The 15,105-nt window shown below is 53.4% G+C and overlaps 5 protein-coding genes across 5 annotated transcripts; 2 read left to right on the top strand and 3 right to left on the bottom strand.

The window, feature by feature from the left end:
* The first annotated feature begins 607 nt into the window (after positions 1 to 607).
* BDP81DRAFT_217864 (ubiquitin-like autophagy protein Apg12) lies at positions 608 to 1,340 on the top strand. The gene is made up of 2 exons (XM_060582746.1): positions 608 to 1,146; positions 1,206 to 1,340. Exons 1-2 carry the CDS (start codon positions 760 to 762, stop codon positions 1,266 to 1,268), a joined length of 450 nt encoding a protein of 149 aa, XP_060445654.1. The 5' UTR covers positions 608 to 759; the 3' UTR covers positions 1,269 to 1,340.
* A 72-nt stretch (positions 1,341 to 1,412) lies between these two features.
* Positions 1,413 to 2,492, bottom strand: BDP81DRAFT_460653 (3-methyl-2-oxobutanoate hydroxymethyltransferase; the record flags this gene model as incomplete). Its single annotated transcript, XM_060593676.1, has 2 exons — positions 1,413 to 2,024; positions 2,076 to 2,492. The coding sequence occupies 2 exons, from the start codon at positions 2,490 to 2,492 to the stop codon at positions 1,413 to 1,415; spliced, it is 1,029 nt and encodes a 342-aa protein (XP_060445653.1).
* A 1,805-nt stretch (positions 2,493 to 4,297) lies between these two features.
* On the top strand, positions 4,298 to 5,349 carry BDP81DRAFT_393746 (ubiquitin-conjugating enzyme; the record flags this gene model as incomplete). Its single annotated transcript, XM_060587862.1, has 7 exons — positions 4,298 to 4,330; positions 4,404 to 4,411; positions 4,519 to 4,559; positions 4,674 to 4,706; positions 4,758 to 4,872; positions 4,969 to 5,150; positions 5,213 to 5,349. The coding sequence occupies 7 exons, from the start codon at positions 4,298 to 4,300 to the stop codon at positions 5,347 to 5,349; spliced, it is 549 nt and encodes a 182-aa protein (XP_060445652.1).
* A 636-nt stretch (positions 5,350 to 5,985) lies between these two features.
* Positions 5,986 to 7,461, bottom strand: BDP81DRAFT_347741 (CWC16 protein). Its single transcript, XM_060586152.1, has 2 exons — positions 6,472 to 7,461; positions 5,986 to 6,411 (listed from the first exon to the last, which is right to left on the bottom strand). Exons 1-2 carry the CDS (start codon positions 7,273 to 7,275, stop codon positions 6,133 to 6,135), a joined length of 1,083 nt encoding a protein of 360 aa, XP_060445651.1. The 5' UTR covers positions 7,276 to 7,461; the 3' UTR covers positions 5,986 to 6,132.
* A 1,343-nt stretch (positions 7,462 to 8,804) lies between these two features.
* Positions 8,805 to 11,285, bottom strand: BDP81DRAFT_318542 (fungal-specific transcription factor domain-containing protein; the record flags this gene model as incomplete). Its single annotated transcript, XM_060584366.1, has 2 exons — positions 8,805 to 10,629; positions 10,942 to 11,285. The coding sequence occupies 2 exons, from the start codon at positions 11,283 to 11,285 to the stop codon at positions 8,805 to 8,807; spliced, it is 2,169 nt and encodes a 722-aa protein (XP_060445650.1).
* Positions 11,286 to 15,105: the final 3,820 nt, after the last annotated feature.

The raw sequence follows: 15,105 nt of genomic DNA, 5'->3' as shown, positions 1-15,105 counted from the left end.
GGCCTCTACGGCATCAAACAAAGACGAAGTGAACAACTACGAGTAGCCCGAATACGTGTTGGCTCTCCGTGGTAGAGGACGTGGTCACGAATCGCTCGCAGGCTTGAGTGTTGCTCACGGCTTGATGTGCTCTTCGTAATAAGCGCGGCTTATGCGGTGAGAGTAAGAGACGTCGTCTATTCAGGGCTACGCGCCTGAGGCCGAGGGTGGTCGCATCGATTCCTTACATCTTCCTCTCCCTCTTAGGTACTCTGCGATCATCATGCATGCGTGGTGACCAGATAGCCTATTGTCTCTGGAAACCTTTTGGCCTTCGGAATTGTCGGGGTTTGTACTCGTAATCGACGTCGCCTATAGCATCGCGGGCTCATGGTGACGAGCTGAATCGGAATTTGTCTGGATAGTTGATGTTGGATCTGTAATTGATGATGGGTGTGTAAGGTAGTTGTACCTTATCTGAGGAACAACCTGAAGTGAGGTGCTTGAGGTGCCTGGCGAGCCCGCCCGGGGCACTCAGGCAGCGACCACTCACGGGGCTCCGGTCAACCACCTGCCAAACCTAGCAGACAATGCCCAGGGCAGTCTCACTCTTTCATCTCCAACCTCACTTCCTTCCTGTGCTTTCTATTCATTCGAACAACCTCCCAGTACCTTACTTGATGACTCGGCTAGCTCGACACCGCTCACATTTCTTATCCTCCTCATCCTAACACTCCCTCGAACACGCATACACTGTAGGCAACCACACAGCACCCGAAAATGGCAACTCCATCGTCGCCTGGCATCCCGAGGTCAGACTCGGCGTCACCTCCGCCTGCAACCATCCCAGATCGTCCAGCCTCTCCAGAAGTGCCACTCACCATGTCCGCCTCAGCCATCCTGATAGCTCAACCTCGCGATGTGGCTTCTGCCCTGAGCAGCGCAGGCGAATATCCTTCAGACAAGGTCGTGGTCAAGTTCAAGGCCGTCGGAAGTGCACCCTCGCTCGCTCGAGGGGTGGCCAAGATCTCTTCTACCCAGACATTTCATACCGTCATATGGTACTTGCGCAAGAGGCTCAAACTTCAAGAAACAGACAGCGTCTTTTGCTATGTCAATGACTCTTTTGCCCCTTCTCTCGATGAGATTGTTGGTAACTTGCACAGCGTGCGTTCAGGAAGCAGACACTACCGATGCAAATGCAAATGCTGACATGCTTGCAATAGTGTTTCAAGGATTCAAGCGGTCAGCTTGTGATTTCTTATGCTATGAATCCAGCCTTTGGCTGAGATTAAGTACGCTATTACATGGTATACTAAGGCTGAACAACGATGAAAATGCCTCCGCCCTCTAGACTCCCAAACACCGGTGGTAATGCAGCACGAAAGCAACGCAAGGCGATGGTCTATTAGCCACTGAACGCAGACAACTCCTCACAACTTTTCCAACGCGCTTGTAAACTCGTCAAGCGCCTCCTTGGAAATGGGATAGGTGTGCTCCGGGGCAGGATACTGTCGGCTCTTCACCTCGTCCCGGTAGGTCTCGATGGCACGAAGACTCTCGCTCCAGACGTCGCCATACTTCTTGACGAACTTTGGCAGAAATCGGCCGGGAGGGAAGTTTCCGGTCATGTCGACCTGCACCAATACCTGGCCGGAGCAGCCATTACCAGCACCGATACCAATGGTTGGTACAGACAGCTTTTCCGTAACAAGTGCTGCGACTTCAGCAGGGACAGCCTCAATGACCATGGCGAAAGCGCCGGCCTCTTGCACGGCGAGTGCATCCTCAAGGAGCCTGAGAGCCCCGTCGGAAGTCTTGCCTTGGACTCTGAAGCCGCCAAGGGCGTTCTGCCGTTGCGGTGTCAGTCCCACATGCGCAAGAACAGGAATGCCCGCGGACGTAATCTTCTGGATCGTGGGGGCCATCTCCTTGCCGCCCTCGAGCTTGATGCCTTGCACCCGGCCCTCTTTGACGAAGCGGATGGCAGTTTCCAGAGCCTGTTCCGGGGCTATCTCATAGCTACCCATGGGCAAATCGCCAACCTGAAATTGGATCAGTACGACATTTGCAGGCTAGATTTAGAGTAGACTTACAGTAAATGCGGACTTGGTAGCTCTTGAAACAGAACGGCAATGAAGCAGCATTTCCTCTACCACAACCTCGCTCGTGTCTTCCATACCAAGTGCAACCATGGCCAAGCTGTCGCCTACAAGGATAATATCCATGCCAGCATGGTCGGCAACGTGGGCACTGGAGAAGTCGTGCGCAGTCATGACTGTGATTGGCTCGCGCTTCTTGTACAGACTGCGCAAAGAACCAAGTGTGACTTTCTTTCTTTGGTTTGCAGAAGTTGTACCCATGGGGGAATGCGAGCTGTGACGCATTTGCAATGGTTGCATTACAGCGGGATACATGGGTCGCACTGAAGATGCTGCTGTCGAGGGTCGCGTGCTTCTCAGTAGAGAGGCACACGACCTCAGACAGGTACTTCGGATTGTAGGGAGAGACATATGGGCAGACAAGTACCTTTTTTTTGTCTTTTATAAGAAGTAAACGTATGAATGGAGTATGCAAGTGCAGAAAAAAAGAGAATGCAAAGATGCAAACTTGATGGTATTGATGCGGATGTTGTACGTGTGGAGAGAGAAGCTCAAAAGAAATTTGCGTTGAAGGGCGAAGCGTAATCTTTTATTATCCAAGTCATGATGGTTTTTGCTGCGTAGAATTGAGTATCTCCAAAAATTACCGGTGGTGTTTCGTTCCCGCCGCTGGGGGTAGAGATGGGAAAAGCGGGCCGATCTCACAAGCTGACCACACAGGTGCCGTGCTGGACGCTTCGCTGGGAAAGTGCCCCAAGTAACGGTGTCCGGTCCACCTGTGACCAACCTCCGTGATTGGACGAGGCGCCGAGGTACGTTCAGTGCGCCCCCCCCCCCTTCAGACGGGAGTCCATGGTCGCCTCTCTGATACGTACCTTTTGATCTGAGAAGGGATTAGTGAGCTGTGCTGAGCTCTATCGTCTATTCTCCCTAGGGCGCCAGTACAACGCTGATCCTCTCAGGGCCCTGGTGCTGAGGTAAGTGAGCTAAAACCGAGGCAGAGTTGCCTCGGGCCCGGCGGTTTCTGATCTCGGCCCTCCGCAAGGACGGGCATTGGGATGTCCAAGGTTCCCCTTGGCCCAGATCGGCAAAGGGCAAGCTGACTACGAAGTAGCGAGCCGAAGCTTGGGATGATGGCGCTCGCGTGACTTGACTTTTTGAAGTCTATTATTGTTGGTTTCGCCGCGAATCTGACCAACTGACACCGCTTGTACTGCGTGTAAGATGGATCCCCACATAGAAGGAAGTGACGGACGGCCGGTATCACGGATAGCCCCCCCATCCCCTTCCCATAAGAAGACGGCGTCTCCTTGCTGGCTCGTGACAGCGTGCAACCTTGTCCACCACTTTAGTCCATCTAGTTTGTGCCTGCGTGGGACGATGGGTTATTCCTTGTAGAAATGTATCAAGGGATCTTGCAAGCAGGCGACGTCGTTGAACGGAACGGCCCTCATGGCACTGGTCTGTAGTACAGCCCCAGGGACTTACATCATTCCTGCAAACTTTGTTGGTCGGAACTGCCGGTGTCTGTTGGCTGATCTGGCTTTGAATGTCTGAGGTGAGTTGAGTTCAACTAGAACCCGGCGCATGTAGCCTGGAGCAAGACTGGATACAGTTACAGAATCTGAGTAAAGGGTGAATACATCTAAAGGAATTCTTCCTTGAAAGCAACGGTGGCTTTGTAGGCAGTCCTTCAATACTCGTGGGATACATTACTTCTCCAACATCGGCTTTCAGTTTCGACATTGTTCCTGCGAGATGAATCAAGCTTGCATTGTCCCGCATTGTCTTAGTCATGTGCTGTGTAAAAGCCCAAGGGCAGGTGGGGAGTGGGCACTTACTTGCAACGAGAGAACCTGGGTGGCTGGCAAGATCCGCGCTTAGCCGCCTAATCCTCGGACCCATTTCTTCTTATCGTTGCACTTATCAGTCATGGTCCGGGATCGCCCACATCATCATTGCGCGTGACTTGGCGTCAGGAACCCGATCCGACCTTCTCCTCCTCTCTGTAACCACCCACTGCACTCCTCACGATTCCAGACCAATACCAAGCAACATCACGAATAGGAAACGACCTTTGGAAGCCCCTTGGCGAAATCTCTTATATACGGGGACTTCCACTCCAACATCGAACCAGTCTTCCCCCGCAATCCGATTACAGCAGCGTTACCCCATCGAATTGCCGTCCTCCGAACACCCCGCGCGCAACCATCAAAATGAGCAGCCCACGCAGAAGAATCGAGACTGATGTAAGTCTACAATGCTACCAGAGCCTTTGGATGATAATGGTGCAGCAAGCTCACACGTCTGTCTTTTGTCTAGGTCATGAAGTAAAAGCGCCCCGAGTCACGCCATACCTTTGACAACCTGCTAACCTGACGCAGGATGTGCGATTTTCCGACAAACCACCTTTTGCTTGATATACTGACCCTTGTAGGTTGATGAGTGACTACGAGGTTACTCTGGTGAACGACAACAGTATGTCACCCTTCTAGCCCACCTCCAGAGCTGTTGCGACTAACACCCCGCCAAGTGTAAGACTTAGACCCATTCGATGATATCCTCCGATCCTAACCCCACCACCCAGGCAAGAGTTCTATGTTAGATTCAAGGGCCCTACCGAGAGTCAGTTCAAGCTATACCTACGCATCAGTTCACCATGCTTATTCTCTGCAGCTCCTTTCGAAGGCGGCGTCTGGAAGGTTCATGTCGAGCTTCCTGACCAATACCCCTATAAGTCACCGAGTATCGGATTTGTTAATCGCATCTTCCACCCCAACATCGACGAGCTGTGAGTAGAGAATACCCGAACGAGACACATTTGGACGAACAAGCGGTTCAAGAGGAAACAAAACAGAGCAAGGAGCTGATCCAGGGAAATGCGTAGATCGGGTTCCGTCTGCCTGGATGTCATCAACCAGACTTGGTCGCCCATGTTCGACATGATCAACATCTTCGAGGTCTTCTTGCCTCAACTTCTCCGATACCCGAACCCGACGGACCCCCTGAATGGCGAAGCGGCTGCCCTGATGATAAGAGAACCCAAGAGCTACGACGCCAAAGTCAAGGGTGCGTAAACACAAATAGTAGGCCGAAAGGGGTTGACATAGGTTGCTAACAACGAGCTTCAGAGTACGTCCAGAAGTACGCGAGCAAAGACGCCGCCGACGAAGCCGGTGCCGAGAGCGAAGACGACGATGACATGTCATCCGTTGGCAGCTTCGGCGACGATGACGAGGAACCCGCCGGCCGACTTGACGATGTATGAAGTGCACTCGGGAACTTGAAAGGAAACACGGCTAGAGAGAGCATTCATGGAAATGGCGTCGCAGGAGACTTATATCCCCCGGGTTGTGATTGGACTTGGCATTCTGGAACCCTACTCAACGTGATCCTGCTGAAGGGCATTCCTCCCCAACAGTAATTAGCGGCGAGGCCGGGATTCTGCTATCTTTGTGTGTTTAAGGGACTAGGCAAGGGCATTTTATGGGAATCAGCTTTGGAGTTTTCACATGAGACAATCGCGGGTAGGATGGGGACTTGATTATGATGATGAACATTGCTCAAGAGGAGAGACGCTAATGGCCGATGGAGACGACGTGGGCATGCAAAGCATACATACCACCCCAGATTGGATTTCAATTTGTTCGATCAACTCGGACCAGTGGCTCTAGGAGCTATTAGATAGTCGATAACAGTCATGCAAACAGCAAGCAATGCCCCCCGTGACTCCATGGCGTGTTTTGGAGTTGTGCGGAGTACGATGTGAAGACGCAGCCTAGAGAGAATGTGCCAAATTGCACCCGGGATATGGTAGGTGATTGTGTAGGGGGGTTGAGTCCGCGCATTCTGACGAATATCACTTGAGAAGAGCACAAGCGCTTGAGCATCATCAACCAAGAAAGCTTCTCTTGCAAACGTAAATTAACGCCATCGCGATGTCTGGGTATCTCTGATCTAATCCGTGTCCCTTTTCCACCAAAACGCCAAAAATAAAATAAGGAAGTGTACCTAACCCCCCCCACGAGGAGTGCTTAAAATCAAAAGACCCTCAATCCGAGTCTGAATCGTAGGCCACGAGGGACTTTGACGATGGCGTGCTCTGCCCGGGCTCCGTGGCCTTCAGCAACTCCTGTTTCTGCACGCCATCCTCATCACGCTTCCTCTTCAACCCGGGGATCCTCAGCGCCGACGACCTCTCCGCCTTGCTCTCGACCAGAAACGGGTCCCTCGCCATGCGCGTGTTCCCGACAATCTCGGAGACAATGGTATCCCTCCTCTTGGAAGCGAGGACCTCGGCCTTGGGCGTTCCCTTGGGCAGTAGCACCGCCTTACCAGTCGTCGTCGTCGTCGTCGTCCTCGTTGACTTTTTAGCTTTGCCGTCCTTCACCGAAGCAGAAGGCGCAGACGAAGACAAAGACAAAGCAGACGACATAAAAAGAGGCTTCTTAAAAGCCACCACCCCCGCCTCATCAACTCCCTCGCCCATACCCCCGAAATCAACCAACCTCGCCCGGCGCACATCCTCCTCCGTCTCCGGCACAAGCTCGATCCCCAAACTCATCTTCTCTTTTAGGGCTTCGCCTACAGCAGCTTCCTTCTCACGCTGGTGCCTTCCCTCGCGGAACGTCGCGCGGAGGGCCTTGTTGCGGGTATACGGATCATCCCACGCCCGGCTCGCAGCATCCTGCAACTCGTCGATGCGTTCCGTCGCCTGCGCGAGCTGTTGTCTGTCCTCGATTGTTTTTTCGAGCGAGGCAAAGGCGTTACTCCTACGTTTCTCGCGTTCCTCTTCCGTCAAGATGGTTACTTCTCCTTCCTGCGGAAGTCGTCCCTCCTCGCCCGTATCCCTCTTCTTCGCGCCCGAGACAACAACATACGCAGTATTCTTGGGATCCGTGTGGATCTCGATCCACCCGCCGCAGTCGGCGTGCTTCATCCGAAACTGCCATATCGCAGACGTGAAATAGGACCCGACGCGCTTCTTCTCGGCGTTGAAGCGGACGCCTTGGCCTATGATTGTGGGTTTGGGGCAGGTGGCGCACCAGATGGCAAAGGGCATTTCGAAGCGGACGACGAGGATGCCGGGTTTGGCGGCGCGGGCGCCGAGGGGGTGTTTGCGGTTGAGTTTGTTGCCGGTTGTTGTGCCTTCTTGGTCTGGCGGGACGTAGCGTCCCATGTTGAAGCCTTGCATTTTGGGCGAGGATGGGGGGGAGGTGGGAGGTGGGAGAGCTGCGATGGGATTCGTGAGGGAGGATACGGGAGGTTGGCTGGTCGTGGTTGTGATCGAAATCGTGATCGTGGACGGCCCGCGACGGCGATGTCTTTCCGGAGAGGGGGGGGGCTTTTTGGTAAAGTCGCGGCGGAGATGGGTTCCCGGCGGGACGGGGATGGTTTTGTATGAAGGTGGGATTTCGGAGATGGTGGGGGGGGGGGGTTTCGTTGCGCCGCTCCCTTGAACTTTTGGCGCCGGGGGTGTAGCGGGGCATCCGGGGACAGCGGGATTATTATGTAATGAGGCCTACACAAGGTAGAATACCATATCATGTTCCAGACACCATCGTTGGCCTCACTTTCACTTACACTTTGGAATCCTACGCTGTATGTCTCTCAAAGACTCTAATCATATCTACGTGTCCATGAAAAATCATCCAAAGCTGGATCTCCATGTGCCGTGTTAGCCGTCCCGAGTAGCATCGGCCGCATCATCACGCACTTGCCCCATATGCACCTCGCACTCAAAGAAGCCGTTCGTCGTAATTGCACCTTCCTTTGGTGTCACACGAGCCCAAAACCGCGATATTGGCCTCTTTCTTATTTCGACATCTTGCCTAAGGCCGATGCTTTCCGGCTCTGATTTCATAGGACGGGGAATGCTGACGACATAAAGGTAGTTGTTGCCAGTCGTTAAGGCGAGGCTGATGGCTACCATGACACCATCGATTGCGTGATTCGGTCCGAGTGCATGAGTTGTCTGGCATACTTGAGAGCGCTGGTTTCCCGCCGTTTTGTAGCGGCATAAAAGATCTCAATGTTGTCTGTCTCCTCCTATCCTCGATTCTAACTTGTTTGGTGTAGCTTTTGCGCCGTTTCACTACCTACCCCTTCCTCAAGTTCCCACATATCACTCGTGAGATCCTTGTTTAGCCTGGCCGGCTAGGCAAGACATCAAGGTATGTAAACTGAAATCATCGCAAGACATCAAGGTATATATAATTTCATCCAAAAAGCTCTGCAATCTATGCTAAAATGTAAAAAGTATGGATCGCTCAACCTCCAAAAGAACGATGCTACGACTTTGCTTCCCGCTCAATGATGGACGGTAAATATCCCTCCCGAGAGTCTTGCGCCGACACCGAGTGAATCGCGTTGGGTTCCCCTTCTCGCATCACAGATCCCGACCAAAAAGCTAATAAAAAAAAATAAAAAATAAAAAAAATAAAAAGTACGAAATATCATCAATATGAGGTCGTGGCCGGCGGGCTTTGCTGCTTCCTCCCGGCTTTCCGTCATGGCCTTCGCATGGCCCGCCGCCCATCAACCAGTGGTATCCTGCAGATCATGATGCAATCCCAAAAATTCGTTCCAAGTGGTGGGAGAAAAGCTCCGTTTCCTTGAATCGCATCTCCCGCTTGAGCGAGTCTTCGTCTCTTCATGTTTTCATTATTCCTCCATTTACAGCTTCAGCGATGGTCCATCCATCGCCGCTGCACTTTACTCTCTTCATTCGGCCAAGCCTGCCATGCCCGACGTTGGGGCAAATGTCTCGTACATCTCGTCATCGCTGCTGTCCACGCTGAGTGGGCTCTGAGCGTTGCTCACGTCGGCACTGGGCAGCCCGCTGAACCCTCCTAGGCTCATGGTGGCCGGCGCGCTCTGCCCGAGAGAAAGCAAGCCGTTGTTGGCAAAGCTGCTGCTAATGCTGCCAAGCCCGATATCCACCACACTTCCGCTGCGGCTCATCGAAGGTTTCTCCGGAAGCTTCTTGAGGAGGCCGGTCGAAATATCGAGCATCGTCATAGCAAACATGGTGAGACCTTTGCCTTCACCAGGCTTCGAGCTCACGGATAATGTCCAGCGATACTCGCCCAAGCGCCTGCGGTACCAATCGGCCTCCTCCCTTCCTGGGGATGTTGCCCAGAGAAGGGAACCAAACGTTCCGATGAGGGCAAAATTGGTCTTGGACGCAAAGTACCAGAAGGATCGTAGGTGGGAAGTATTCAGACGGTTGACAAAGTCCATGGCGGAGATCAGGCGAGCCTTGGCCGCGCTTCGGCAAATGTGCTGAACGTAAGAATCAACAGCCGAACCGGTAGCTTCGAGCGAACGAATAATACGGCGATGAAGTGTGATTTCGGCGGCGAAGTAGGCAAGGTGGAGGTACCCGATGCTTGACAGACGACCTGACGGCGCAGAGATCGAAGAATACGTGCTGTCCATGCGGATGGCCGCCGGCAAACTGGCATACCACTCCTTGAGCTTCAGTTGGATGGGCTTCGCCATGCCCAGAACTATATGTGTGCCTTGCCCGCCGGCGTTGGTGATGTTTTGCATGGCCTGCAGTGAGTAGAACGTATCGAGGATTTCGGCAAGAATCTGCGACAGTTGTACCATTTGACCAAACAATATGCGACCGCGTTCGATATCCAGCTTCTCCTCCACGTCCTTCTCGTCCCACTCGACATCGGGAAAGTCGTGATCCGTCAGCGGTTGAACCCCCCAATTGGTGGAGAAAATGTGCGACGGTCGCCCATGAACGAGGGAACCCCATTTGTCTTGCATATACAAGGCCCAGGCGAGGCGTTTCCGCAATCCCTTCTCCCAAGGTGGGATCTTCCAGTGCGTACAATCGAGATGGAGGCCAAGTTCCTGGGCAGTGGCGACGAGCTGGGCAGTCGGAGCCCACTGGTCGCCCTCAGGTCGCTGGGAGAGAAGGAGACCAGCCTGGATGGTGGACAGTTTCGGGCGGTAGATTGCGTCGGCGAGGGTTGTCCGGATCATCCGCTCGAGGTTAGGAATGTTTGGTCGAGGAAGTTGCGCAAGCTCTTCATCGTGCTCCCACCAGTTCATGGCGAACAGATAAACAGCAGCTAGTAGGCAAGGCGAAAATTCGCGGTAGCTGCGCTCGTACATTTCCAAGAAGACGGTCTTCTGAATAATCGGGAAGGCGGGGTGAACGATGCGGAAATACAAGTCTACCAACTTGCGACCATGTGGCCGCACGAGACCCTCAATCTCCTCGATATCCTCCAGGATGTGCTCATGGCCGGGCGTGTTGGAATCTGGCAGTAGCAGGAACGTGTCATCGTCACTGACCTTGCGCAGAGTGCCGCGCGCCAGTAGACTCTCATCCTGGGGGTTGAAGGGTGAGAGGTTGATGAGAGAAGGCTCGAAGTCGGTCGTTGGGCCTATGTACTGACTGTAGCGATCATTTTGGAGACCCAGCGTCCGTTTGAGCAGAGTCGGGCCTCCGACATTCTCCATGTCTTCAAGAAAAGAGCTGCTTCCTGTGGTGCTGGAGAGGCTGGGCTGATGTTGCCTTCGCCTTCTGATATCGGCTCTAGCTGGTGAACTAATGGACCAATCACGTGTCAGAGATTAAGGTTCGTTATCAGACGTGCCCCCCTGACCGCGGCGTGCCCCCATGGCTGCCCAAAAAAACATCAAACGGGCGCAAAATGCAAGCTCAAGCGGAGGTGAGCCAGGCTGGCGGGGGAGGAAGCAGTAGGGAGACGGACTCGCCAGTATGAGGGGGGAAAGAGGGCGGGGAGCAGTTGGTAGCGTGAGAGTGGGATTGAGAGTGAGAATGAGAGTGAGAGTGAGAGCATGAGAAGAGGGGAGGGAAATTGAGCAGACTGACCTTCTTTTACCACTGTCGTCAAAATCACCGTTCAGCTTGCGTTTCCTTGGCTGGGGACTGTTGAGCAGGGAACAATCGGATCCGCTAGCCTGGCAAGGTATGCAGCTATCTTCGTCTTCGCTCACGATACACTTGACCCTGGACCGTTGGCAGGATTCACATGGGCTGAGTGAACGTGTGGTGTATGAGCCAACAGACTCTGCGATTTCCCGTCCAGGCATGCTGCCGCCGCGGAAAAGTTCGAGGTTCGTGAATGCCTCCTGGAGATAAGAGTTCTGGCGGCGGGGAGGCTTTGGTGCGATGGCGATGGGAGCCGTCCTGGTGACGGCACTTGGATTGGACATGATGGATAGGTAAGGCGCGGCAGTAGAGACAAAGCTATGTATATACGGATACAGGCAGGGCTGGGCCGACGCAGGGGAAGCAGACGGGCGGACGGACCCGGTTCGTCAAGTCGGGGTCCCGGGGCCCTTGTCTGGAGATTGGGGGAGTGAAGCGGGCGTGAATTTACACCTAGGGTTAACCGGAGATATGACAACGGTGATAGGACGATAGGCTTCGCCAAAGGCCAAGGAAGCAGACGGGAGAGGCTGGCACACTCCCCGGGATGGAAGCTGGTTCAACGAGCCCCACGGCGTGCAGCAGATGGGATGCGAAGCAAGTGATGCAATGTGCGTCGTTGCCTTGGTTCTGGTCCTGGTCCTGGTCCTGATGCTGGGGCTGGGCCGCCACTCAAGATCGACGGCAGAAGAATAAGAATATCTGTGGCCGAGTTGACGTGAGATTTGAGAATTGTGTGCGTAGCACCAATGCAGGATCCGCCAAATCAGATTGGCTGGCGAGCGGTAATTCGATCTTGATGAATTCCTATGGGTGAGCCTGTGTTGTAACACGAAACAGCAGACGGGCCACCACAGGGACTGGACTGATAACGCTACGGTGCGCCGAGGCCGGTTGAGATAAGACGGGCTTGTTGCAGGCGGCAGCAGGCAAAGATCAGGTACGCCAACAGACGGACAATGGCCGGTAGCGATTGCGAGGTTTGACGTGAGATGAACGGGGGGCCTGGATGCTTCGAGGCTAGACGAGGTGGGACAAAGACACGAGAAGACTGTGTGTTCCTGAGGCGCAAGGGGAAAGCTGATAGGTATCCGTCCGAGTAGTGAGGCGCGTTGTGTCGCGTGCGAGGGGTACAAGATAAGCCGACAACGGGAATTAAGAGCGGGATGCTCTGTAAAAGGTAGGCCGTCCCAGAGACTCGAAGGTAAGGCAGGTACTTGTCTGAGTGTTGAGTTGGGGTGGTTCCTCGTCAAGATCTGGGGTGGGATGTAGAAGTCCGAGGGGGCGCGGTGCGGTCGCGGCTTCAGGTTCTTTGGGGAAAGGCAAAGATAAGGTAGTGTGCGCCGCAGGACAGGAGTGGCCAAGGCGGAATGATTTGCGCCCGTTTTTTGGTGATGGAAATGTAATGGTGGTTGTACCTTTTTTTTGGCCCTTGGGGGGTGCGGATGCAGGGCCGGAATTGGGGCCCGGGACTGGGAAGTAATCCAAACTTGGGATTGGATGGATTGGATGAATGGGGTTTGATGGATCGATATCGGTGGACTCTCAAGTGACGATGGCGGCAAGGATGAGATAAGCCTTGCTTATCGGTGTCATTGGATCCCGGGGGAGAAAAGTATATGTAAGAGGCAATGTCCAATGTCTCTGTTGGCGCTTCAAGTATCCATTAATGGATGTGCCGGTTGCACCAGGACGTCCTTGGTCTTGGATATTCGTTCTTGTTCTTGGGGTTCCTTGGAGCGTCTAGTTTGGGGGTGGCCGTTTTGTTGGAGACGGAGAAATAATTAAATTTTATGGGGATTGGGTGGCGAGAACAATGGATGGGGTGAGCAGATGAGGAGGAGGAGGAAAGAGGAGAGAGAGAGGAAGAGGAGGGAAAAGAAGGAGGAGAGAGAGGGAAGAGAAGAGTGAGAGAGAGAGAGAAGGAGAGAAAAAAAAGCCAAGGTGGTTAAGGTAAAGAGAGCACACTTCAGTTACCGTAAGGTAAAAGAAAAGGTAAGGCAAGGCAAGGTATGGATGGATGCGCAAGGGGAAAGGGGAAAGGGGAAAAAACCACAGTAAGAAGGAGGAACCTGACAAGATGGGATGTGCAAGCTCCTGTTCATTCTCCTCCCACCTTTACAGTATTCTATTACCGGCCCAACCACGTAAAAAATGAATAACAGAATGTAGGTGAGAGAGATGTGGTACCCAAACACTGACACACCCAGAGTAGTTCAAATGCCGGCCGGGTAAAGGTTTTTTTCTTCTCTCCTTGGTGTTCTTTTTTTACTTTGAGGCTGCCCCTCGTACATTGGATCACTGTTTTTTTTTTATTCAATCAATCTTTGATCGACAGTGTGACGGTTCCTCTAAACCCGCAAGGAGAGAGAGAGACTAAAACAGAAAGACGCTTGACACAGGATCTGCCGTGAGAGGAGCACAGTCAGGATTGGATGGAGCTCCGAACAGAAGAGTCAGAGTTCCTGACCGCCGGTGGCCTGCTGCAAAGATGTCAGGCAGGCCCGGGCAAAAGTAACACACTTTTTTCTTCTCACTCCTCCCTACTGCGTAGCTACTCTTCCCTACCCCTTCACTATGAATGGCACGTCTCGCGTCGGTGGAGGAAGAAGCAGGAGGGTGTATTGGAAGAGGAGGTGCGGCAGTATCTGACTGGCCGGCGGGCGTTGGTCCCAATGGCCCGACTGACGGACCAAGCGGCCAAAAAAGACATCAAGAAAGAATGGTCCAAACCTTGGTTTGATGGAGTATGGGGATCAAGATGGAGACAAGAGCATGGGCTAGGACATGTCGACTGAGATGGGACGGGACGGGATGGCTGGCATGGGATGGAATGGGACGGACATGGCCTCACCCTCCTCCTCCTCCTCCTCCTCCTCCTCCTCCTCCAACTCTCTTACCGCAACCAAGTGCAGTCCTCTTCTGCGGCCTGGTGCGGCGCGCCTGCCTTGTCCTCACCGACACGGAAGGATGTGCAAAGCGGCAGCTGCAAATGCAATGACTGAGGAGACAGGCATAGGCATGGCTTGGCATCAAAAGTCTCAATTTTCAAGACGACAAGCAGGAGAGAGAGACTTTGTCAGTGTCAGTGACAAATGACATGGGGAACTACCGGCTAACGAGCCAAGGTCAAGAAACAGGGCAAAAAGAAAAACATAAAGAGAACAGGGTAGGCCCGGGGCTGTGCTTTTCGAACATCCACGCCCACCTCGAGGTACGCGGGGGTGTAAGTGTCGGATCGGTTGTTGAACAAAGCCAAGCCGAGAGACTGCCCAATTACGGAGGAAAGAATTACCTTGCGGCTCGCCGGGAATCAAACGACGAGGCGCGCGTCGATGTCGATGCGGCGGTCGATAGTAGACACGAGGGCGCAAAAAGGTAAGAAAGTGTGGTAAGAGAAATAGACATGAACAATAGGAAAGTGACCAAGTGACCTATCGCTCGAAAAAGAGACAAGGGTCTGTCTGGTCAGAGACTCAAAAAAGGTCGAGGCATGTTAGCCGAGCAGGTCCAGGTCTAAGTGACATACTGGACTGGACGTAGGTTGATAGCGATTACGTCGCATTGTACGAGGAGCATCAGTAAAGACCACTGGGGATTTGGGGTCTCAAGTGTCATAGCAAGTGGGCAACAGGAATGGGAACAGGGAGGTGTGCTTGAAGGCGCGAGGCTGAAAGGGCCGCCAGGGCCGTTTTCGTTGCATTCCGCGTAAAAGAAGAAAGGTTGACAATGGAGAACACGTGTGCTTGGGTGCTTGATGATGATGGTCAAGTTGTGGTGGCCGGATGGGAAGGGGGAATTCTCCATAAAAGCACATGGCAAAAAGGTGCGACTTGTCGACCCTGCGGGCCTGCGGGACCGTCTGGCACGATGACTGGGTCGTCGTTGCTGGGAATGGCATGGGGGACGGAAGTGATGGTGTCGATGGAGGGGCGGAAAGATAAAGCACGAGACATTTGGGAGGGGGAGATGGGCGCCGCCTTATCTCTGTCCATTCCGGGCCATGCGTTCTAGAAAGATGCTACGAGACAGAAATACATAATGGCAAACGGGCAAATCACGGCTCATATATTTCACCTCGTCCCAAGATTCAGCTCCGTACCT

This window comes from Colletotrichum phormii, assembly GCF_030913505.1.
Source record: "Colletotrichum phormii strain CBS 102054 chromosome Unknown BDP81scaffold_9, whole genome shotgun sequence".
Classification (NCBI taxonomy): domain Eukaryota; kingdom Fungi; phylum Ascomycota; class Sordariomycetes; order Glomerellales; family Glomerellaceae; genus Colletotrichum; species Colletotrichum phormii.
Note: the sequence above shows the minus strand (reverse complement) of the source record. Positions and strands in the feature narration are given on the sequence as shown.